At 43.2% G+C, this 23950-nt stretch overlaps 2 protein-coding genes and 1 long non-coding RNA gene across 3 annotated transcripts; 2 read left to right on the forward strand and 1 right to left on the reverse strand.

The window, feature by feature from the left end:
- Positions 1 to 4869: 4869 nt before the first annotated feature.
- LOC118083194 (mitochondrial amidoxime reducing component 2) lies at positions 4870 to 16745 on the reverse strand. The gene is made up of 7 exons (XM_035111384.3): positions 16357 to 16745; positions 14056 to 14229; positions 13434 to 13596; positions 9182 to 9322; positions 8772 to 8833; positions 8624 to 8695; positions 4870 to 5154 (listed from the first exon to the last, which is right to left on the reverse strand). Exons 1-7 carry the CDS (start codon positions 16617 to 16619, stop codon positions 5031 to 5033), a joined length of 999 nt encoding a protein of 332 aa, XP_034967275.1. The 5' UTR covers positions 16620 to 16745; the 3' UTR covers positions 4870 to 5030.
- Positions 11556 to 12597, forward strand: LOC148686351 (uncharacterized). Its single transcript, XR_015949127.1, has 2 exons — positions 11556 to 11665; positions 12403 to 12597. It is a non-coding gene; the product is annotated as an uncharacterized LOC148686351 (long non-coding RNA).
- Positions 16746 to 21560: 4815 nt separating the features above from the next.
- On the forward strand, positions 21561 to 22198 carry PFN3 (profilin 3). The gene has a single exon (XM_035110892.3). The coding sequence runs from the start codon at positions 21566 to 21568 to the stop codon at positions 22103 to 22105; it is 540 nt and encodes a 179-aa protein (XP_034966783.3). The 5' UTR covers positions 21561 to 21565; the 3' UTR covers positions 22106 to 22198.
- Positions 22199 to 23950: the final 1752 nt, after the last annotated feature.

The following is a 23950-nucleotide window of genomic DNA, read 5'->3' on the forward strand; positions in this document are numbered from 1 at the left end:
GCTGAATAGGCTTCCTCGCGAGAAAAGGGAAAACTTGACAGCTATGCCCAGAGAGCTGGGTTTTTTGGGAAGGAGGTAACACACACACACACACACACACACACACACACACACACACACCAAAACACACACACACCCTGATGAAAGAATAGAAAAACTCCACTTGCATGACTCAACATGGAAAAGTTATTAGGCAGAGACCATCCACCTCAACACCAAACTGCTGGAATTCTAGGATCGGGGATAAAGCCCCCAAGTCAAGAGGACAAAAATATTCTCTCTCTCTCTCTCTCTCTCTCTCTCTCTCTCTCTCTCACACACACACACACACAGCTAGTTTGGCACCCTATTAGATTTACAGGGCAGTCCTATACATAGTGCGATCCTATACACGTTGACTCAGAATTAAGCCACATTGAACATGGAGCTCAGTGGCAGAACATCTGCCTTGCATGCCAAAAGGCTCAGATTTAATCGCAGCTAGCTCTTACCTTGGCTTTTGACTTTGGAAGTGTTTTATTTTTCAGACCCACCTTATTTTAGTGATTGCAATAAATTTTATAATTACTGAAAAGCAGTGGCAGAGCTTCATGCTCCGGCACCGGGGGGGGGGCGGGGGTGGTGCCAGTTCTGGGGGCGGGGCGTGCATTCCGGGGGCATGGCGCACCTCCCAGAGGGGAGGGGCTTGCATTCCAGGGCCGTGGTGCGTTCCGGGGGTGTGGCACGCCTCCCGGAGGGGCATGACATGCGTTCAGGGGCGGGGTGCGTGTTTGGGGGGCAGGGCGGGCGCCTCCAGACACTCCAACCGCCTCCAGACACTCACACAGGACCTTCACCGGTTCTGATTTGAAAGAGAGGTAGAGCTGGGTATCATCTACATACTGATGAACAAACCCCCTGATAATCTCTCCCAGCGGCTGCATGTAGATGTTGAAAAGCATGGACGAGAGGACAGAACCCATAGGCACCCCACAAGTGAGAACCCAGGGGTTTGAACACTCATCCCCCACCACCACTTTCTGAACATGGCCCAGGAAGAAGGAGCAGAACCACTGTATAACAGTGCCCCCAACTCCCAACCCCTCTAGATGGTTCAGAAGGATGTTATGGTCGATAATATCAAAAGCCGCTGAGAGATCCAGCAGAACTAGGAAACAGCTCTCACCTTTGTCCCTAGCCCACCGGAGATAATCAACCAGTGCAACCAAGGCAGTTTCAGTCCCATGATGAGGCCTGAATCCTGACTGGAAGGGATCCAAATGGTCCGCTTCTTCCAGATGTGCCCAGAGTTGTTCAGCAACCACTTGCTCAATCACCTTGCCCAAGAATGGAAGACTTGAGACTGGGTGATAGTTGGCCACATTGGCCGCATCTAAAGGTGGTTTTTTAAGAAGCCTTTAATAACTGCCTCTTTCAGCGGGTCTGGGAAGGCTCCCTCACAGAGATGGGCCTTGCCCAGCCCTTCCCGGCTAGCTTTTATAAGCCAGGATGGGCAAGGATTAAGGAGATAGGTGGTTGGTGAAGCTTAATAATAATAATAATAATAATAATAATAATTAATAATAATATTTCTCCAGCCACTCTGGGCGGTTCACAGCATATGTCAGAACATACTAAAACACCAAACATTAAAAACCTCCTGTGCTTATTGCACAGAAGACTATCAGGATTTGTTCTTAGAACAAATATATTCAGCTTAAGCAGGAATCAACTATTTATGCTGTTCAATGACATATATTGGGATACTGCACAGCTAGATCAGAGCAATTCCCTTGTGAACTGCAGTTAAGACAAGTATATTATAAAACAAAAACAAATTTAATTACATTGGGCTTGAGTCGTGTTTCACTCTGTATTAAACTTCTGCTTTGGAAAAAGTAACCGTTTATATTAAGAACTCAACTGCTTTAATATTTCCCTCTCTCAGTGACAATCTGCTGGGAATTATACTGTTAAAAGTCTGTTGTTTTTGTAGGAAGAAACAAAGTTCAGAGACAAAGTTTTTGTAGGAAGAAACAAAGTTCAGAGATAAAAGTTAAGCTTATTGAAGTCTTTTATCTGGTAAAATATAAAAGAAAGATAACTTGGGTGTTTGGAACGTACTGGCATAGCCCAGGCCTTTAAATGTGTTTTATAGTTAATTATTCCCAACAACATAGAATCATAGAATTGTAGAGTTGGAAGGGACCATGAGGGTCATTTGAAGCTTCTTCCTGTTTTTTAACTCCCTAACACACACACACACACACACACACACACACACACACACACACACACACATTTATTAACATAACTAAAACTGGTTGTAGAACAAAGTTGCTTCTCACCACCATAAAAGGCCTTTAAAAAGAAAGAAAAGTATACAGCTGCACTATTTTGGTCCTTTTATTTTTTTGGTGAGATGCTGAAATAATTATTGCCCTTCTAACAGCTATCAAACTTTGCTACTCTTCTCCAGGACAGAAATCTATCATTTTCACATACAGAGGAAGACGCAGACTGGTGGTTTTTAGTTAACAGCACAATCTGCTGTATGCTTATTCAGAAGCATGTCCTACTAGGTCAGTGAGGCTTATTCTCCGGAGAGCATACAGAAGACTACACTCTTGACGTGGAATCCTATACTGTACATGTCTACTGAGGTATAAATTCATGATTTAATTCAATGGGGCTTAATCTCAGAAGTGTATAGGATTGCAACTTAAATTCCAGTTTCTTCAAGCTTTTTGCTAGAAAATAGCACTAGGATGAGGCAGCAGGGTGGTTGGAAAAGGAGGCACACTAACTCAATAGATACTTTTACCATGTGAAAAAGCTATAAAGACTCCACATTAGATACACATGTATACATTTAGTTCAGTTTACTAGCAACTATAAAAACTTAGGACAATGTTTTCAAATAATTTATCTCTGCTACTTCAGTCCAATGACTTTATGCAAGGACACTTTTTATACATTCAAATTATGTTTCCCATATCAGATCACTTGCAACAATTGCAATCGGTGCAATTCTTCAAAGCAGTGTTTCTCAACCTTTTTTGGGCCACGGCACACTTGTTCCGTGAAAAAAATCACGAGGCACACCACCATTAAAAAAGTTTAAAAAATTAACTCTGTGCCGCCCTATATTATAATTATGACTGTAAGAAACACTTGCCAAATATTGCTTTCCGGCGGGTCAGTGCTGCCGAGTTCTTAAAAGATCCGGGTTTCTGATCCACCCCACCCGACCCCGCCGTCCCGTATCTTACCCTGTGTGTGTTCTCGGACTTGTGAGAGGACGATTTGGTCTTCATGCCTCCGTGAATTAGCAACAAACTACCTTTTGAATGATGGAGATTGAATATTTTAAAAGTAGCTACTTGAAGTCCGCTCGATTTTCCAAAAAAGAGACACACGTGCGGCACTATTAGCTGCTGGGGGCTGCCATCTTGGCTAAAGGATTCTAGGATGATCCTGTCACGTGAGGCATGGGGAAAATGGAAATAATGAAAGCTGATTGGTCTGTGGAAACTAGAAGGGGCGAAGAAATAGGACGCCCAGGGAGGTGGAGTTTGCAGCTGCAAAATCGCCCTTCTCGTCGCCGCACGTCGCGGCACACCAGCCAGCGTCTCGCGGCACACTAGTGTGCCGCGGAACAGCGGTTGAGAAACGCTGCTTCAAAGCACATGAAAGAACAAGGGGTGTGGTCCTTAGGAAACAACCTCCAACATTCACAGGGTAGGATGAAGCAAAAAGTATCAAAACGTTGCAAACTTTTCAATCCTGTATCAGACAATGTGTTTATACAAGTTATGGGGTGATTGAACAAGATGAAAAACAAAACCAAACAAAGTCCAGCAATATTTTTTTCAAACCAGTGGAACAATAGTTATATTTTCTTTCTTCATCCCAGAAGAAGACTGAGCCTGCTATCTCCACTTCCAACTCAGTCTGTAAGGAGATCTTGCGGCTTTAACACCTGGCCTATTTTTTTGTTTATTATTCCTTGTCCAGTCACCCTCTAACTCAACTTTTGCATCTTGAAATTCCGCCAATTTTTTTGTGTGGACTTTGGAATAAGTGAGTAACGTTCCAAACAAGTCTAGCACTACCGTACTGCGCACAACAGAAGAGAATGCAAGGCAGTTATGTTGCAATGAAAAAGATACTGGTACTGAACACAAACTCTTGTCCTTTTCTGTTTTCTCAGTCTTGATCCTCTAAACCTGAAGTCAGTTTGCATGTAATGTGAAGCCAAACCATTGGCTTAGCACAGTGGTTCTCAAAGGGTGTGACACAACACACTGGTGTGGCAGGAGAGGATGGCAAGCGTGGCAGGAAGATTCAAGGGCAATCAAAGAAACATTTAAACATTTCAGTATACCATAGTATAAAAGTTTCTTTTTAATTTGCAAAATATGGATAGATATCTTTTCAAAACGAGGGCAAGAGCATCAAGTGATGCTCTCATAAATCAAGCACTAGTCATCTTGATCCTGAACAAGCATGCCTACAATAATAACATATTATTGTCATTGCTGGATACATATTATTAAGGTGAAAAAATAACATATTATTGTCATTACTGAATGCTATGTCGGCCAGAAAAGCAGCTGAAGGACTGCACACGTGAAACAGATTACTTATTTATAAGATGTAATGGAGGTGCTGTTAGTACGGTAGGTGAAAGAAGGGGGCAACTGAAGAATGTTTAATGGCAAGTGAAGGATGTCAACTCGACTCTACATAAGAAATGATGTGGCAATGTGAGGAAATTATGATGATCATATGTTCAGAACATGAGCGGGACACCTGATTTTAAGATATTTTATTAAGTTAATTTAATTTGGTATGCTTTTTAATAATTTGGAAAATTGAGACAAACCATGGGTTTATTTTATTTATTTTTATTAACACATTACATTTATTATTGTTGCATATAAGGTAGAAAAGATTCATTTAAAAAAGACCCCCTCCCCAACAATTATTTTTGGCAGTTTTCATGAAAAACGTACAAAATAGTTCCTTTTATGATGTATTTTACACCATCAGATTGCCTTGTACACAATATCTCCAACTTGAATTGTTCCTGTTCTATCAATTCCATAATACCATCCAAAGAGAGGGTGTGTTCTGTATATATGCCGTTCAGAAGGATCACACAGGCGGTAACTGTAGAGAAGAGTAGAGAACAATAAGCCATCCACAAAATACCGGTAGTTAAATATGCTTGTTTTCAAGTTAAGTGACTAAGAAAACATTTTTGTAAGAAGCTGCTAGAAATACAGGATTTCCAAACATATAAAAAGTTTCACTTTGTTACTTTCATGATTGGCAAATTAGTAACAACTCCTTTTGGGAGTAGATGCAAAGGACATCTCACAGAGACAAAAACCACTGCCGAATTAGCGTACTTACTAGAGAGCAAGCACTGGTGAAATCAATAGGTCTTAACTTTTGAGTAAACCTGCTCAGAATTCCATTGTACGCTAGTTGCACAGAAACGGGTTGCATTCAGTTCAACAGGGCTTTGTTTCAAGTGTTTTACTACTACTAAAGGTAAAGGTAAAGGGGCCCCTGACCATTAGGTCCAGTCGTGACCGACTCTGGGGTTGCGCGCTCATCTCGCATTATTGGTCGAGGGAGCCGGCGTATAGCTTCCAGGTCATGTGGCCAGCATGACAAAGCCACTTCTGGCAAACCAGAGCAGCACATGGAAACGCCGTTTACCTTCCCGCTGTAGCGGTTCCTGTTTATCTACTTGTATTTTGACGTGCTTTCGAACTGCTAGGTTGGCAGGAGCTAGGACCAAGCAACGGGAGCTCACCCCGTCACAGGGATTCGAACCGCCAACCTTCTGATCAGCAAGCCCTAGGCTCAGTGGTTTAACCACAGCGCCACCTGGGTCCCTTTTTACTACTACTACTACTTATTATTATATGGCCTCGGTCCAGTATACCTGAAGGAGTGTCTCCACCTCCATCATTCTGCCCGGACACTGAGGTCCAGCACCGAGGGCCTTCTGGCGGTTCCCTCGTTGCGAGAAGCCAAGTTGCAGGGAACTAGGCAGAGGGCCTTCTCGGTGGTGGCGCCTGCCCTGTGGAACGCCCTCCCAACAGATGTCAAAGAGGAAAACAACTACCAGACTTTTAGAAGACATCTGAAGGCAGCCCTGTTCAGGGAGGCTTTTGTTTAATAGATTATTTTGTTTTATTTTTCTTTTGGAAGCCTCCCAGAGTGGCTGGGGAAACCCAGCCAGATGGGCGGGGTATAATTAATAAATTATTCATTATTATTATTATTTATTATTATTATTAATTATTATTATTATTATTTATACCCTGCCCCTCTGGCTGGGTTTCCCCAGCCACTCTGGGCAACTTCCAACAGAAAAATACAGTAATCTATTAAACCTTAAACATTAAAAGCCTCCCTAAACAAGGCTGCCTTCAGATGTCCTCTAAAAGTCTGGTAGTTGTTTTCCTCTTTGACATCTGATGGGAGGGCGTTCCACAGGGCAGGCGCCACCACCGAGAAGGCCCTCTGCCTGGTTCCCTGCAACTTGGCTTCTCGCAATGAGGGAACCGCCAGAAGGCGGTTACATACTTACTTACTTACACATCAGATGGCTAAATTTGTTGATTAATCAGAGCTATTGTGAAAAACATTATAGCAAATGAAGCACCCTTAATTAAGAGGCTCCTTAATATTTAGAATCACAGAACTAGAGTTGGAAGGGACCCTGAGGATCATCTAGTCCAACCCCCTGAAATGCAGGAATATGCAGCTGTCCCATACGGGGATCAAACCTGTAAACCTGGCGTTATCAACACCATGCTCTAACTAACTGAGCTACTGCTTTAAAAAAATTCCAGAGGATTAAGCAGTGTTAGTCTTTTGCAGCAAAGAGGCCTGTGGCATGTTAAAGACTAACACATTTCTTACAGGATATGTTTTTGAGGTTTACTGTCCATGTCCAACCTGCATCTGATGAAGTAGCCTATAGTCCATGAAAGCCTGTGCCCTAATAAATGTTAGTCTTTTAGGTGCCACAAGATACTTTCTAGTTTTTTAAAAATAAGGCTGTAGCCTTATAGTGTTAGAGCATTTCAGCTCAAATAATAGAAATGTAGAACTGGGGGGTACCAGGAGGGTCATCTACAATCCCCTGCAAGATAAAAAACCCAGACCATGTTCCCTTTGAAACCATACCAGACCCTGATTAGCCTTGCAAATGTGTTAGTAGTTTTATTGCTGAGCCACCACAGCAATTCTGTGCACATTTATCCGGGAATGAGTACCACTGGACTAAATGAGGGTTACTTCCGAGTTGAGGCTTGCACCAGTCATCTTGAACCTAAACAAGCATGCCATCATACTCATCTACAATGACAACATATTATTGTCATTACTGCAGGGCCGGCCCGCCAGGGGGGCGCATCGCAGCTGCGCCCGCCCACCCGCCGCTCTTCCGCGCAGCAGCGCCCTCGGCAGTAGCGCTGCGTGCTGAGCCCGCCCGCCTGTTGTGCAGCAGCGCCCTCAGCAGCCGCATTACGCCTGCCCACCCGCCGGTCGCGCTGGGAAACGGGGTGGGGGTGGGGCGCCGGAGGGATCTGTCGCACCACGGCGCCAGGGCGCCAGAGGTGTTTAAGACGGCCCTGCATTACTGAATGCTACGTTGAACAGAAGCAGCTGATATGCTTCATTCCAAATATTAATTTGTTGTTTCTTATTATATTATATAATAATACTCGTTGGTTCAGCTATTACCATTAGATCATTAGGAACAATAAAGAGATAAAGCAAAGATGACAGCAGCAATTAGAGATATCCCGATACAGAAAAGTAAAGCAGAATGGAAATATGTTGAAGAGTATTTAAAAAAAGAAAAGATAAATACAAATTTGGTGATATGCTTCGAGTAAAATACATATAGGATGAATAACAAACGGATAATAAATGGAGGAAAGGTCAATTTAGTAGATAACGTGGGGACAGAGATAAAGCAGGATAAGAAAGAACTGACAAAGGGAAGTGATGTCCAAACAATAGGAAATGCTCTTTTTTAAAAAAATCTGTATTATATTTCTATGTTTATGTATGTGTTGTTTCTACCTGGTATGTATATGTACATGTATATGTACACATATCCCATATGCATGGGTGTATATATATATGCTATATTCTCTCTCTCGCTTTTTTTTTTTTGCTTTCCCCCCTTTTTTTTCTTCTACTTTTCTTCTACCTTACTGATTTATGTTTTACGATTTGTTTTGTAATTTTGATATATAATTTGTGATTTATGATACATGTTTTATGATCTTGTTTTGTAACTATAAAATACGAAATAAAGGATTTAATTTAAAAAAAATTAATAAAAAAAAGAGATAAAGCAGAACGCATTGCACTCTTAAAAGTTGTTTTGTTGACAGATTTCATAGTGATAAACATTCAGAATGGTCAGTTCAACAAATAATGTATTGTTTTTAGTCTATTTGGGCAAATTTACTGCCTCACTGAAATGCAGAGAGAATTCCCACAGAACCAGGATTTCAAGACATGATCACATTTTGAGAGCTGCGTACAGTCATTAGTCTACCTACTCAGATGACGGAGGAGGAACTCAGAAAGTTTTTGTTACCTTTTCAAGGTTTCAAGAGGCTCTTTTCTGTCCATGATGCCAGTGTCTGGATCAACAGTAGTAAGTATACACCTGTAATGAAGAAACAGAATAAGGTAACAGCAACCTCAAGTACTTCCTTCTTCAGATGCAATCCAAAATTGCTTACCTGGGGCAGCCCATTGCACCTTTCATTTCTGCATCACCAATAATTATCTCATCCCAGGTATCCTATGGAAATATAGTGTTCACAATATTAGGTCATTTGTAAGGTTTGCATTTAGAATGTGTTTTATTTCGTGTGTTTTTTTATTCGTTTATTAAATTTATATCTTGCCCTTCCTCCTGAAGGAACCCAAGAATGCACTAAAGAGTTCTACTTGCATATAGAAACTTGCACCCTTATAAATACAAAAGTACTTTGCTGCAGTGACAGTGTAAAAATAACAATTTGATTTTTTTGTAACACACACCCCACCCCCAATCTGACTAGGTTGCCCCGGTCATATAATTCTTTATCTCTTTGACATACACAAATGGAAAGGTATTGTTTGGGGAGGGGGATATTCCATGTATTACCTCCTCATGAGAACTGCAACCTGTGACGAGAATGTTTGGTCTGAAGTTGTGTATTTTAACTTTCTTATCCAATCGGGTATTTAATTCTTCTAAAGAAGCTTCAGAAAGCACCATAACCGGGCTACAGTCAGGATAGGCAATCTAGAGAGAGAGATTGTCGTAAAACAGACAGCATTTAATCTGGCAGTGGTTGATTGCCATTTTATTTATTGATTAAAACGTACATGGTTGCCCATTAACAGATATTCTCTGGGCTACTTACAGAACAAAAAGGAAAAAACAACGTCCCATATGCAGTGATTAAAAAAAAAACCACAACTTTCCTCCTGACAGAGGCAGAATAAAGCTATTAACAGCTCAGATTTAAAAGAAAACAAACAAAAGGATCAGAAAGTCCAATGATTATTTAAATAGAAAATAGAAAAATTCCTTCAGTAGCACCTTAAAGACCAACTAAGTTTTTATTTTGGTATGAGCTTTCGTGTGCATGCACACTTCTTCAGATACCTTATTTAAATGTTTGCTTAAAAGGCCAGCCTGAATTGGTAATGACCATTAAAGGCCCCTTACAGCAGAAAGTGTGGATAAAACATTTGACCACAGGTGTAGGGAAAATGGTTCTCAAAGATTTTTCAGTTTTAGTATTGGGTCTGCTGGATTTTTATGTAATGCCCTGGGCCAATAGTTACTTGGAAAATGATTAAAAAGCCTTTCCTCCTTGTGAAGGAATCATGTTGTGTGATGGTGGGTTTTTTAGACTATTTATAGCAGATAGTAAATGTAATGGCTCTCAAGAATACTGGAGTGGGCTGCTGCAAAGCAGACATATCTATACAAGTAGTGGTGTGGCAGAGAACATTCTCTATTTCATAAGTGCAACAGCAGCAATTAATTGATGGCAACTGCAGAAGTATTAGGCAACAGTAGCAGTTCCAAAGTATTTAGCCCAGTAAACAAACATGCTAAACTAGGTCACTCTGTAGGGCAAGGGCAGGGAATCCAGAATTCCCAAACATCCCACAGGCAGCTTTTGACAGAGCTGCCCATCAGGTAATTCAGCTTCATAGAAATAATCAGTACGCTCTAAGTGCACTCCTGATTTCCCCTTTTTAATTCGACTCTGTGGGTTTACCTGTCATGACATCAAGTGGGTGTGGTTTGGGACCAAACCATACTGTAGGCCAGGCATAGGCAAACATCGGCCCTCCAGATGTTTTGGGACTACAACTCCCATGATCCCCAGCTAACAGGACCAGAGGTCAGGGATGATAGGAATTGTAGTCCCAAAACATCTAGAGGGCCGAGTTTGCCTATGCCTGCTGTAGGCCAAATGGGGAGGGATCTACCATGCCTCATTAGACCCATGGGATAGGTTCTCCTTCACTGCTCTAGGGCACTGGATAATTTCCCAATAGAAACTGAAACTTTCTGATGCAAATTACCTTATGCCAATTTTTCCAATTTGCATGGGAAAATTTTGCAATTCGATTTTTTTCAAGAAAATCCCCACCACTGTATACAAGTTTTATTTATTTTAAAATTGTATACGACCCTTTAACAAGGCTTCTAGGGAGATTTACAGAAACAATAAAATACACAATAAGTTACAATACATAAAAAGCTGGGGAGAATAAAAAGGTACCGTATTTGCCTGACACCACAAGCAGCTGCCAGCACTGAGAAGACTCTCAGCTTAAAGGTATAATAGCGACTTAAGGTGCGTACATTTTTGTTTAGGAAGGCTTTCCCTGGGGTATAACTCACATCATTTAATCAATTTCAAATTGAAATTGTCGTGCTGCTTCTAGAGCTGGTGTGAATTGTTTTATTGTTTTTAAGTTAGTTGAATTTATTTTATTGTTTTCAGAACATGTTTCCATGTTCTATGGCCCTAAACGGCCTCGGTCCTGTATACCTGAAGGAGCATCTCCACCCCCATCGTTCAGCCTGAACACTGAGATCCATTCTGGAGGTTCCCTCACTGCAAGAAGCAAAGCTACAGGGAACCAGGCGGAGGGCCTTCTCGGTAGTGGTACCCGCCCTGTGGAACGCCCTCCCATCAGAGGTCAGAGAGATAAACAACTACCTGACATTAGAAAATACCTAAAGGCAGCCCTGTTTAGGGAAGTTTTTAATCTGTGATATTTTAATGTATTTTAATGTGTGTTGGAAGCCGCCTAGAGTGGCAGGGGGGATCCAGCCAGATGGGCGGGGTATAAATAATAGATTTATTATTTAATTAATAAACAACTACTTTCCCAGGACCAGGACTACTTTAGTTACTTATTTTTATATTTACATTTTTCATTATTAATTATTTGTATTGAATCAGATTGTTGCAGGACATATGATCTTTGTTATACTTTTTTCATTTCTATGCCTTATGTAGAAAGGCAGCATACAAATTAAAAATGAAATGAGAATGAGAACAGGAGAGCAGCATTTAGCTAATGAGACTATCAAACTCATGGACTGCAGTTTCATGTAAGTGATCAAAATTATGCTTATCTCTGAAGAAAGCTTGACAAGTAGCAACACCTGTCTATTTAGTCTCCCTCAATGCAACAGCCACCAAATATGTACGGTAGGAATTTCCCACTTGCTTTTCAAAGGCAGAGGTCACTAGTTTGGTCAAGCAGGTCTTTGGAAAACAAGTTTAGGCATGATAAAACGGTGGGAAAGGATAAGCAAAGGATGTAAAGGATCTGTTAATGTAACTAAAGCAACAATAATTTCTTATAGCAAATGCCATTCTTCAAACAATATTCTATTGGAGCCAAAATCCAGTTATTTTAAGCTTGTACCAGGGGTCTTCCAGCACCAACCTGCACATACAACTTATTTGCCTGCAATCCATTTATATTGGTCATTACTACTCAACTTTTTTTAAAAAAAAATCATTTTTATTAATTTTCCAATATAAACAGCCAATTAACATATAATCATAATCCAATTAAAAACAATAAACTAAAAAAACAAACAGTCCAAATTGTAGTCCAAATTATTAATTATTAATTTTGGGGGGGCTTTCCATAGTCTGGACCTCTTGAAGAATATCTCCCATGTCTTCTTGTTGTTCCCCTATTTTCCACAATCTGATTTTAATGCTTTAAAGTTCTCCACCCCTGGCTATGCAATTCTCAATCATGTCCAAAATCATATATCCATAGAGTACAGCTTTATTTGTAAATATGTATTTTTTCCAACTGTCTGTTTTCCAGCACAGCTTTTCCTGACTTCATTCCAATCTTCCAATCCAGGCTATTATCCAAGTCTTCATTTAGAGTTTAATGACGCAGCTCTCCCATGTTGTTAAATTGTTGGACCATCCGGACTGTTGTCCAAGTCTGTCGTTTTATGTAAGGCATACTGTTTGCATATTGCAATATAAATAAACTGTATTCCACAGATATGAATCATTTGATGATCGATCAGCTTTCAGAGACCACACATTCTCCCCTCCTGGGCCCTAGGAGGGGGGCTGCTAGACATCTACTTAGCCTTCTCTCTCACACTTAATGAAGAAATTCTGCGAACAGATGCACTTTATGTTATCCCAAATTATTGTCTCAAATCACTACAAAGTCAGTCAACAAGCATCTCCCACTTCCTTCGAAACAGGGAGGAACTCGCATTTTTCTGTTCTGCGTCATATTAACAAGCGCCATCTTGTTTCTTCTTTTTTTATCAAGTCTTTCAAACCAAGTAAAGCAATACCTCCATAATCGAAACATCATGATGAGAATCTCTTTTAAGTCCGAGCTTTGAAGTCCGAATCTGCAGGTTTTTTCTCAGTCTTCTTCAGTCCAGACTATGTCTGTTTATTGTCCAAATCTAATTATTTTATCAAACAGATATTTCCGGCTATGAGAGTAGCTTCGGAGAGTGCTGGCTGTGTCATGCTCTGGGACCCAGTGTCCTGCCACCTGCACCTTGATGCAAGCTGATAATCTCGGACAATCTGCGGGTCTACGAGACAGTCCTCCCCCCCCCCATCCTGGGGAGTCTGCCAGGGCTAATTACCCCCATATCAGCCCTGAATTACTGGCATGGCTGGGGTCCAATAGTATGGGAGTCTGCCATTTCTCACCGCTGGAAACAGGAAACTCCCATTACTACTCAACTTAAACCAACAGTAGATTGGTTGGTTAAACTCATGAGACAAAAGAATATAACCTTTGAAAAGCAAATTCACACTACAAAACTATGAGTGTGGCACACTCCAAATATCATTACTAAGTTGTTTTCTAACCTTATCAGTGGGTCGGAAAGGTTCCAGAAGATCTTTTGAATTCCGAGGAACCATGTTCGGCTCAAAGTGAACTAAACGGTATGGTTCTGATTTCAGGAAGGTTGTGATCCACTGAGCTGCTTCTTCTCCACAGTCTCTACCTTGGACATCAAAGCCAAACAGCCTGCAAGATTTGTGGGAGGCATCAGTACTATCTTTCCTAACAACTGTAATTAAAATAATTAATACTACAATGCTGGAGAAGGGGGGGGAAGCTAATCATTTTCTCAAATGGAAATCCCCACCCATATCTGTCATTTGCCCTATTAGAGAAAAAATACACAAAGCCAAGGAATTTACATGTTCAAAAACTACTCTTTCTAAAGTAATCAAATATAGAAAACCTCTATATACAGAAGCATAGTTTGTGGTAACTCTTCAGAATGGACAATAAGGCTCAAAACTTGAAAATCAGTTGCATCCCACACACAAAAATTAATGTCCCCTTGTGGTTATTGTCAATATTTTTTAGAATGGAGGATTGCATTTTAAGCCAAACCTATTGCTGTAGCTTGGTGGAGAGGGGAATATTAAGAATTATGTACAACAACTAAGAGGTGACATACAGGAAAGTCTAAAGCACCTGCAATTCTGTACTGGGTTTTTGACTGATAGTTGGATGGGAATACGAAGATCCTTCATTTCTGGAGCTCTCAGAGTTAAACACCCATTTTCACTGGTGACAGAAATCAAAACTAGCTGAGGCTCCTGCCGAGCGGTCACTGTATGTCCATCTTCTTTTATTACAAGCCAACACCTGAGTTAGAAACAGACCAAAATTGAAAACTGATAAGGCTTTATACATCTGATGGAAATGGACAGTAGCCCACAAAAGCTTAAGACATACATTTTAGTCTTCATGGTGCCACAATACTTTTTTACTCTACTGAAAGGTGAAGCAGTTGAAAGAAGAGGAAGAATATGCTTGTCAGTTTTTGAAATGGCCCTTGTAGCTGCCCCTTTAGCAACAACACTTTCATCTGTTGCAAATAGCAGGTGATGATGTTTAATGCCATGTCCTGAAGAGCTTCCTCTGATGTTTTCTGTTTGCCAAAGCTCCATTAAAAGGAAAAGAAGCAAGCCAAGCAAAAACCCTAAGGAGAAAGAAGCATCATAAGTACAGCGGAGAAACCTCCCCACTTCTCTTTCGGGAGGGACAGGATGCAGCCTGACAGAAAGCAAAACACTAACATCAGGGGATGCCAGCACCAAATACTGTACTGAGTTGTACAACTGGAGAAGAGGAAAGCCAGGGTGAAAGGTGTCAAGATTCAAAAGGTCTTACATTCTGAAGAAAAGAACAAAGGGTTAAGTCCCTACTCACAGTTTGAGTTGCAAATCATAACTGGGCAAAAATACCATTATATTCCACCTTCTGCCACTGCCCTTCTTTCCTTCCATGCAAAAGGCCCATGGGGGCAGGTGTGTGTGTTTTTGGGGTGGGGTGGGGTGGGGTGGGGGAGAGTGAAAAGAGATTCAGCTTAACTTGGCACCTTCAATGTATTTTGACTGTGGTATGTGCCTCTCTTTAAAATAACCTATTTCCAGAACATGCACAGGCAGCTGTACCATTTATCTCACTTGGAGCAGTTTTGTTTTACTGTGAATCAAGCAATTTATATGAAGGGGTGTGATGTGGAAGACAGAACTAGCTTGTTTTCTCCTGCTCTGGAGGGCAGGACTCGAACCAATGGCTTCAAAGTTACATACAAGAAAGGAGATTCCAACTAAACAGGAATAACTTTCTGAATAGTAAGAACTGTTTGACAGAGGAACGGACTCTCTCAGGAGATTGTGATCTCTCCTTCCTTGGAGGTTTTTAAAAGCAGAGGTTAGATGGCCATCTGTCATGGATGCTTTGGTTGAGATTCCTAGGTAAAGGTAAAGGGACCCCTGACCATTAGGTCCAGTCATGACCGATTCTGGGGTTATGACGCTCATCTCGCTTTATTGGCCGAGGGAGCCAGCATACAGCTTCCAGGTCATGTGGCCAGCATGACTAAGCCACTTCTGGCGAACCAGAACAGCACACGGAAATGCCGTTTACCTTCCCGCCGGAGTGGTACCTATTTATCTACTTGCGCTTTGTGCTTTCGACCTGCTAGGTTGGCAGGAGCAGGGACCGAGCAATGGGAGTTCACCCCGTCATGGGGATTCGAACCGCCGACCTTCTGATCAGCAAGTGCTAGGCTCTGTGGTTTAACCCACAGCACCACCCTAATTGACTGTCGGGGTCCCTTCCAACTTTACAATAGGGCTGGGCTTTTGTGTGGAAGGACTGTAAACTCATTGCAGTTCTACTACTCAAAAACAAATCCCTGATCCAGGAACTGTTAATGGTATGTGGCACCCAGGTTTCCAGTAAAGAAATGGAATAGATCCCACAAGCCTGCTGTACTAGAAGATTTTTGTGGAAGTGTGCATGGGCGTAGCCAAGTGGGGGCAGCTGCCCCTCCCCCTAAATCAAGAAAAGCAAAAATACTCAACTGAGGTTCAGCCACCACTAACATGAAACCTGCCCCCCCCCAACATAAATCCTGGCTATGCCCATGGAAGTCTGCAAAGGATTTGCGCAAACAGCTACAATCTTATGCAAGCTCGCATAGGGCGTTAGCTCCATCGAAATGCATACTTCGATCCTTTGCACACTTACCTGGGAGCAAGCCCCAAAATGCACTTAGTCTGAGTAAACATGCGCACGATCCTGGGATCAAAGGCGGTATCTAAATTCAATAAATAAAACTTTGACGCACGTGTTCTTAAAACTCCTGTCCACAAGCTTCTCCAAAGGTTTGGGAGGAAAGCAAGTTAGAAGGGAGGCTGGGGTGGAGTGGGGAACCCAGAGAAGCAAGAAAAAGCGACGCCTCCCGACTTGCACACCCACCTGTCGCCCATGTCCCCGTTGCGGAGGCCCAGCTCGGTCACCTCCGCCCGCTCCACGGCCACCCCGCGGCAGGACTTGACCGGGTAGATGAAAAGGCCCGAGACCCTTCCCACCGGCTTGAGCTCCCGCCGCCCTGGACGGAGGCGCCTCCGCCGGCGCCAGGCTGCGGCAGCCCCTAGCATAACAAGGACGGCCAGAGCGGCGGAGGCCAAAAGCCAGCCGGGACGAGGCTTGGGCAGCGACTGAAGAGCGGAGCCGGCCATGGCGGTGGCGGCTGCAGTAGCTCGAGAGAGAAGAAGCGCCGTGGAGGGGCTGGCGCGAGTTTATATGAGAAGCAGGCCGCTCCCTCGACGCTTTAGCTGCTGCTGCGAAGGGAGAGGAGACACCGCCCCTCGAGCCCCACTGGAGGCAGCGGCGCGGGAAGAGCGGCGTTTGGGCGGGAATGCTCGGTCAGAAATCAGGCCGTGAGATCCCTTATTAGCCGTCCATTCAGAGGAGAAATGGCTCGTCTTAGGACTCTTGAGCCGCTTGTAGCTGCAGACCCAGCAGGAGGTGGTGGTGTGACTTTTCAGTATTGTTATATAAAATGAGGAGGAAGGCCCCGGATGGCCAACCAACATCTGGAATTGAAGGGAAAGCCTGTCTCGTGCAGGTGTGGCGAATCTCTGACCCTCCAGCTGTGGCTGAACTACAGCCCACCCACGAAGCAAGGTGAGGCAACTGCCTCAGGCGGCAGGATCCACACGGGCGGCATATCTGGTCTCTAAATGCTGCTGCCATGGCGTTGCGCTACTTGGAAGCTGGATCTGCCACCTTCTCGGCACCTCCCTCAACGCCGTCTCCACAACATCCTTTCAGCGAATAGGAGGCACTGCTGGCTTCCTTCCACCCCAGGGAGAAAGTGGTGGGGCCTCCCCTCCGGGGTCTCCTGGGCTCTCCGCCCGGCCAGAGTAATTCAGAGTAATTTCCCATCCCACCTTTTTATTGCCCTCCCGGTTTCTGATGAAGATTTTCACTTCCCCCCTCTTCCCTGGCAGGGGGAGCACCATTTTGTGGTTCACCTCAGGTGCCAAAAGGTCTTAACTTGAGCCTGCTCATTTATTTATACCCGCCATTCCTCCAAAGCGCTCAAGGTGGCAGACCTAATTTCTCCCCCTTAGCTCTCCATTGTATCCTTACAACAACCCCGTGAGGTAGGTTGTTAAGCAGAGAGAGAGAGAGAGAGAGAGAGAGAGAGAGAGAGAGAGAGAGAGAGAGAGAGAGAGAGAGAGATTGGCCCAAGGTCACCCAGTGAGCTTCATGGCCAAGTAGAACAAGAATCCTGGTCTCCCACTCTACCCATTGATCATGCTTACTGGAGTGGATAGGAGTTGTAGTCCAGCAACATCTGGAGGGCCAAAGGTTCCCCACACCTGATTCACTTCAGCATTTGAAGTGGATGAAGTATGCACATAACTACCTAAAGAGCCCCACATATGCATAAGGCCAATAAGTTTAGAATGTATGATTTCATAACTACGTTAAAGGAAAATAATTAAAAGCGACAGCTTACAAACCATTTTGCTGGTGTTTAATAATGTCTACTCACAAACTAAGTTCTATTGCAAAACTCTGAGCAGCATGTTGAATGCAATGCTGATAGTGCATAATCCTTAAAGGAGTTTGGCTCCCTCACTCAAGAATGTTGAAAATCCAGTTTAGCAGCACCTTTATTTTGACTCCTCTACTAGACAAAGTTAGAGTAGATCCTAACTTCTAAATCAGGAAAATTGATTTCAAAATGCTGCAAGCAGCACTGAGCAACTGGGGCAAGGTTTAAATAAAATATCAACTATTTGAATTATTTTCCTCAGCTAGCCAAGTTTTCAATATGCATAATGCAGTTTACATTGATGAAATGGCCTTAAACATAATTTGTTTTAGCACTGAGATTTAGCCATGTTTGGTTCAATTCATGTATATTAAATGCCACCTTCTCATCATTTTTCAAATAATATTAGAAAGAGCTTCAGTGGGTCAGGCCAAGAACCATCTAGATTCAATAAGTGTAGCATTCTGACCGTGCCAGCTGGGTAAGAACATTGGAAACTGCCTTATATCAAGTCATACCATTGGTTCATCTTACTCAGTGTTGCCTACTCTGACTGGCAGTTGCTCTCTAGGGTTTCAGGCAGAAGTCTTTCCCAGTTCTATTTGCAATTGCTGTGGGTTGAACCAGTGTTCTTCTGCATGCAAAGAAAGTGCTTGGCTGAGCAACAGATCTTCCCCAGTGCATCTGAATGCTCAGCTCCCAATCAAAATATTGATGCAGGCACCCCAATTCTCTGAATGGCCCTTCCAGATAGGTGTAGTATCAGCACTACTCATGTCTGCAAGTCCCACCCCCAGCATCCACATGATGTCGTAGTCATCAAAATGCCAGCCCTATCTTTTTCTTTTTCTTTTATCTGGCTTTTGCCCCTTCAGCAGACGAACCAATATGGCAACAGAACCTGTTAAATCTCTGCAGTCACTGCTGGTGTTGAAGTTTGTTAGTTCCTTCTTTTAGTGGGTGGGTAGTTTCTAACATGACAAATGCACACACAGGAAAATCTAATCTGAATGATCCATTTGCAAAGTCCCCATCCAGAAGCACACAAAGTGTAATTGTGTGTGGTGTGAAATCATTCCCCTTCCTCTGTTCTGAACCTGCAGCAAATCAGCTTCATTAAGGAGACTTAAGGGAGGAAAGAAAACATATTTTTATTTCTTCCCAATCACATACAGTAATGGAGAGTAGAGAATAATTCTACTTTAGGAGTGGTATGATGTCATAATGAGTGACCAGCTGCGGTTGCAGATACTTCTGACATCACAGTGGATTCCTTAGCAACGGTTGGAGCATAAACACATAAACAATTGGTTTGTGAGCTCAGACTGCCTTTGGCTGGCTAAGCAAGGGTGGTATTTGGTTAACTTTCCTGACATCTGAGCTTTGAGGTGTCCAGAGCCTTGATCCTGAACTCCCAACGAGCCCAGGATCTTGAGCTGGAACCTCAGGCTTAAAACCTCCAGGGGCTTGGTTTCAAGTCCTTACCTCAATTCCTTCCAGGCTTTCATCTCACTTTGCACCATTTCATCAGTATCCCACAGGCTGATGTTACAGAGGTACTGATGGTGGATGGTTCTCATGTTTGGCATAGCTGCCAAGTTTTCCCTTTTCTCACGAGGAAGCCTATTCAGCATAAGGGAATTTCCCTTTAAAAGGGGGATAACTTGGCAGCTATGATGTTTGGGGATATTGTATTCAGCTAGATCTGGAAAGGCTTGCACACTGCTTCGGAAAGAGCAAGTTCACAGCTTGGGGTGAGGGTGGGGTCTTCCCTGGATCTTTAGAGACTCATGTCACCCTCTGTGGCATGGAATGTGTTTTACCAGCCAATACTGATTCACCAGCTGTAACCACCGCTGGAGAGTTTTGCAAAGGTTGCCCATGCTTTAGTAAACTCCCAGCTGAATTATTTCAATGTACCATATGTGGGCTGGCTTCAAAGACCTTTGGAGCTTCTGTTCAGAATACAGATGCTATAATTCTACTGGTACAGTTTGTCCAGATCCCATTTCTCAATTTTTAACATTTATTTTTAAGCCTCACTAGTCTTCCCAACTTGGGACGCAGGTGGTGCTGTGGGTTAAACCACAGAGCCTAGGGCTTGCCAATCAGAAGGTTGGCGGTTCGAATCCCATCAACGGAGTGAGCTCCCGTTGTTTAGTCCTAGCTTCTGCCAACTTAGCAGTTTGAAAGCACGTCAAAGTGCAAGTAGATAAATACCGGTAGGTACCGCTCTGGCGGGAAGGTAAATGGTGTTTCCGTGCTTTGCTCTGGTTCGCCAGAAGCGGCTTAGTCACCTGGAAGCTGTACACCGGCTCCCTTGGCCTATAGAGTGAGATGAGCATGCAACCCCAGAGTCGTCCGCGACTGGACTTAACAGTCAGGGGTACCTTTACCTTTACCTTTAGTCTTTTTCCAAGCTCTAAACAACCTGGGACTCAAATACTTGAAGGTGTACCTACTCCCATATTAACCTGCCTTTATTCTAAGGTCATCTGCTGATGCTGTTCCCTAAAGCCTCATACATTAGAGGAGAGGCAGATCTCAACCAGAGAGCAAACTTTTTTTTACTGTGCATCCCATTATACAGTGCCCTTTCTAAAGAAGCTTCCCTGCTTCCAGTTTTTAGGTGTCAGGCAAAAACCATTTAACCACTTAAGCATTTTAAGTACTCTTTTGGATTTTTAAAATTGTTTTTGGTATGCTGTTTTTATTATTTGTTTGTTTTAGTGCAGTAACCCCCAACCAGGTGCCCTCCAGATTATTGTTGGACAACATCTTCCATCTCTCCTAGCCATTGACCATCCCTGGCTGAGGCTGATGGACTGCAACAACATCTGGAGCACACCACATTGCAGAAAGCTGTGCAACCCCTATCTCCAGCCACTGCCCAGCAGGACTTAATCGAGCAGTGCATCTGCAGCTGTGCTGCACATGCCAGTCAGGGCACGGAAGGTGGAGAGCAGGCAAATTTCTGTACTAGCCTGGAGCCTAGCAGAGCTGGGTAGAGTGACACTGCACCCCATTCAACACCATAAAGGTAAAGGGACCCCTGACCATTAGGTCCAGTTGTGACCAACTCTGGGGTTGCAGCGCTCATCTCGCTCTATTGGCCGAGGGAGCCGGCGTACAGCTTCCGGGTCATGTGGCCAGCATGACAAAGCCGCTTCTGGCGAACCAGAGCAGCACACAGAAATGCCGTTTACCTTCCCGCTGTAGCGGTACCTATTTATCTACTTGCACTTTGACATGCTTTCGGACTGCTAGGTTGGCAGGAGCTGGGACCCAGCAACGGGAGCTCACCCTGTCGCGGGGATTCGAACCGCCGACCTTCTGATCGGCAAGCCCTAGGCTCTGTGGTTTAACCCACAGTGCCACCCACATCCCTTCTATGCATCTCATATCAATGTATAAATATGTACTTTATGCAGCAGGGAGAGGGTGATTATGTCTGCCATCAGAGGATAGTTGCTTCCTCCTGCTCCAATTCAACAACATACCCAGGGGCAAAGGAGCATGGTTTGCACAGTTAGTATGATGCATTCTAACTTTGATCTTTTCTATTGCTGTAATGCTGGAGTCAGTTTTTTTTTAAGTAGTTATACATATTTTAAATAGATGGATGTATATATTTATATATGTACTTTTAAAAATATTTTAACATTAGCTGGAAAACAATCCAGTCCTAAGACAAAGAAAAGGCAGAACACTTGTCAAAGAAGAAATTGTGGGAGCCAAAGCAGGATGGGAGACTGGAAAGCCTACATCAATACAGTCTTGAAGGACAAAAACATTGAAGATGTAGCGATCGTGGGACATTCTGACAACAAATCTGTCTGGGCTTCAAAGCCAGGAGGCCTGCTGGCCGCCATCTCTCCCCAGGAAGTAGGAATAATTACTGGGCAGGACAGAAAGGCATTCCTGCAGACTGGGATCACCATAGCAGGGAAGAAGTGCAGCGTAATCCGAGACAACTTGCTAGTAGAGAAAGATGCTGTGATGGACACTAGAACCAAAGGTGGCGACAGCAGATCCATCTGTATTGGGAAGGGTCCCAAAGCGCTCATCTTTCTCATGGGCAAAAAGGGAGTCCACGGAGGGGCTCTGAATAAGAAGGTGCATGACTTGATAGCGAACATGAAAGCAAAAGGCAGCTAGAGCCAAGGATTTGTCTGGGTCACCTTTCTCCTAACTGATGAAACGTGGGGAAACTATTGCTGCTTTGAAATAAAAGGCATTTAGCAAACTCCATCCTGTTTCCTTGAGTTGTGAGGATGGGAAGGGCCATAGCTTAGTAGCAGAGCCTCTGCCTTGCATGTAGAAGGTTCCAGGTTCAATCCCTAGCATCTCCTGCTCTTCCTCTGGCTCACCTATCTGACTGGTGCTAAGTGGGCTGCTGGTTCCATTGTGGGGGGAAAGATCAGTATTGGCTTCAGGTTTTGATGGGCCCTTCAGCAAGACTCCTTCATTGCGTCTACCTGTATACTCTGCTTCTCTCACTGTGGAGATGGTGACTGCTGGGATTGTGACTTTGCTTCTCCACTGCAGACAAGTATGAATCCAGCAAAAGGCAGACCCTCGTAATGCACATTTCTTGCAGTATTGATGCCAGTGCAAGCATGCATGTGAAGTGCCAGGCATATAAACAGAAATCCGTTGTTCAACCAATCACTGCAAGTAGTTTTTTAAAAACATAGCACTTATCGGAGTAGCTAAAGGTGTGGGGGCATTTTTAGCGCTAGCATTCACTAGAACTGGGTGGGATGTGGGGTGAGGATCCTGAACACAGAAGGTGCCAAACTTTAGGCAACATACTGAATCGCATTACAACTTGACAGCTAAAGGTTGTTGGCTCAGGTGTTTCCTCCAGCAGAATATTGATCACTTTTGAAGCATCTTAACTTTTTAGTTTGAGAAGTCTCCTGCTGGAGAAGTCAGGACAGTGTTTCTTTTATGTTTCTAAGAATTTAAGAACCTTCCTGGACCAGGCCAAAATTCTAACTAGTCCAGCATCCTTGTCTAAGATTCATGGGAGATAAGGCTATCAATGACTACTATATCAATGATGGCTGTATGTGTCTCTAAATACCAGTTGCTGGGGATTATAAACAGCTGAGTCCTGTTGTGATCATGTCCTGCTTGTGGGCTTCTCATAGGCATCTGGTTGCCCACTGTGAATATTTGGTTCTGGGTCTCAGCCAGAGTCCAGTTAGCATGAAGGTGATTCTGCCAAGCTCAAAACAGCAGGAGAGCAAAACAGAAAGATTCCTAATTGCCATATTTATTGGTGTGGGCATAGCAAATACCTACCTTCTGCTTGCAGTATGCAAGCCTTTCGGTTCATCTGCTGTTGACCTTCAGTTTGCCTTGGCTAAGTGCCTCTTGAAATCTCCCAAAAAATATTTGATCTTAAAAAGGAGTAGTACACAGCTAGAGTGCATCCCTTTTATTTGCCTGAGATACAAATCTATTAAAGCAAAGAGTCTCTAGTTAAATCTCAGATTTAGAAATGTAATTCTTAAGAGTCCAACTTAATAATGCTCATGGTGAAATCCTTAACAGTTAACACATCACACAAGATAAGGTGGGGCTGGTGACAATTCCTTGTTAATAATAGCCATCCTTTTGCCGGGGAGTTATATTTTTAGAAGGTTTTTGTTCCATTTTGTTTGGGGGCCTCCCAAACAGGAGAGAGGTTGATGAAAACATCTAATCTACCATTTATATTCTCCAGGGGGGAAGCTTGGTGAGTCATGCACTTTAAGCGAGCGCAATGTAGCTAAAGGAGAGGACGGAATTATTCTGGCAAATAATTAGTCAATGATAGGCTTAAAAATAGAGGCATTCATAATAAATGCCTGAAAGAAAAGAGCTATTTTGCAAAGCAGCAAGATAATGGGTCTCATCTGCAGTTGTCTCTCTCGGTAAGAAATCGCTTTCCAGGTACACCTATTTTCAAGAATGCATAATTAGTGGTACAAAAATTGCAGAGAGACCAATAAG

This window comes from Zootoca vivipara, chromosome 3, assembly GCF_965207765.1.
Source record: "Zootoca vivipara chromosome 3, rZooViv2.hap1.1, whole genome shotgun sequence".
In the NCBI taxonomy this organism is placed as follows: domain Eukaryota; kingdom Metazoa; phylum Chordata; class Lepidosauria; order Squamata; family Lacertidae; genus Zootoca; species Zootoca vivipara.

Coding starts and splice junctions, on each gene's coding strand:
- LOC118083194 (XM_035111384.3), bottom strand. CDS start 16,619: ATGGCCGGCTCCGCTCTTCAGTCGCTGCCCAAGCCTCGTCCCGGCTGG. Junction 9,323..13,433: donor CTTTCCGACCCACTGATAAG/GTTAGAAAACAA, acceptor CTCTCTCTCTAG/ATTGCCTATCCTGACTGTAG. Junction 8,696..8,771: donor GGTGCAATGGGCTGCCCCAG/GTAAGCAATTTT, acceptor TCTTCATTACAG/GTGTATACTTACTACTGTTG.
- PFN3 (XM_035110892.3), top strand. CDS start 21,566: ATGGATGTATATATTTATATATGTACTTTTAAAAATATTTTAACATTA.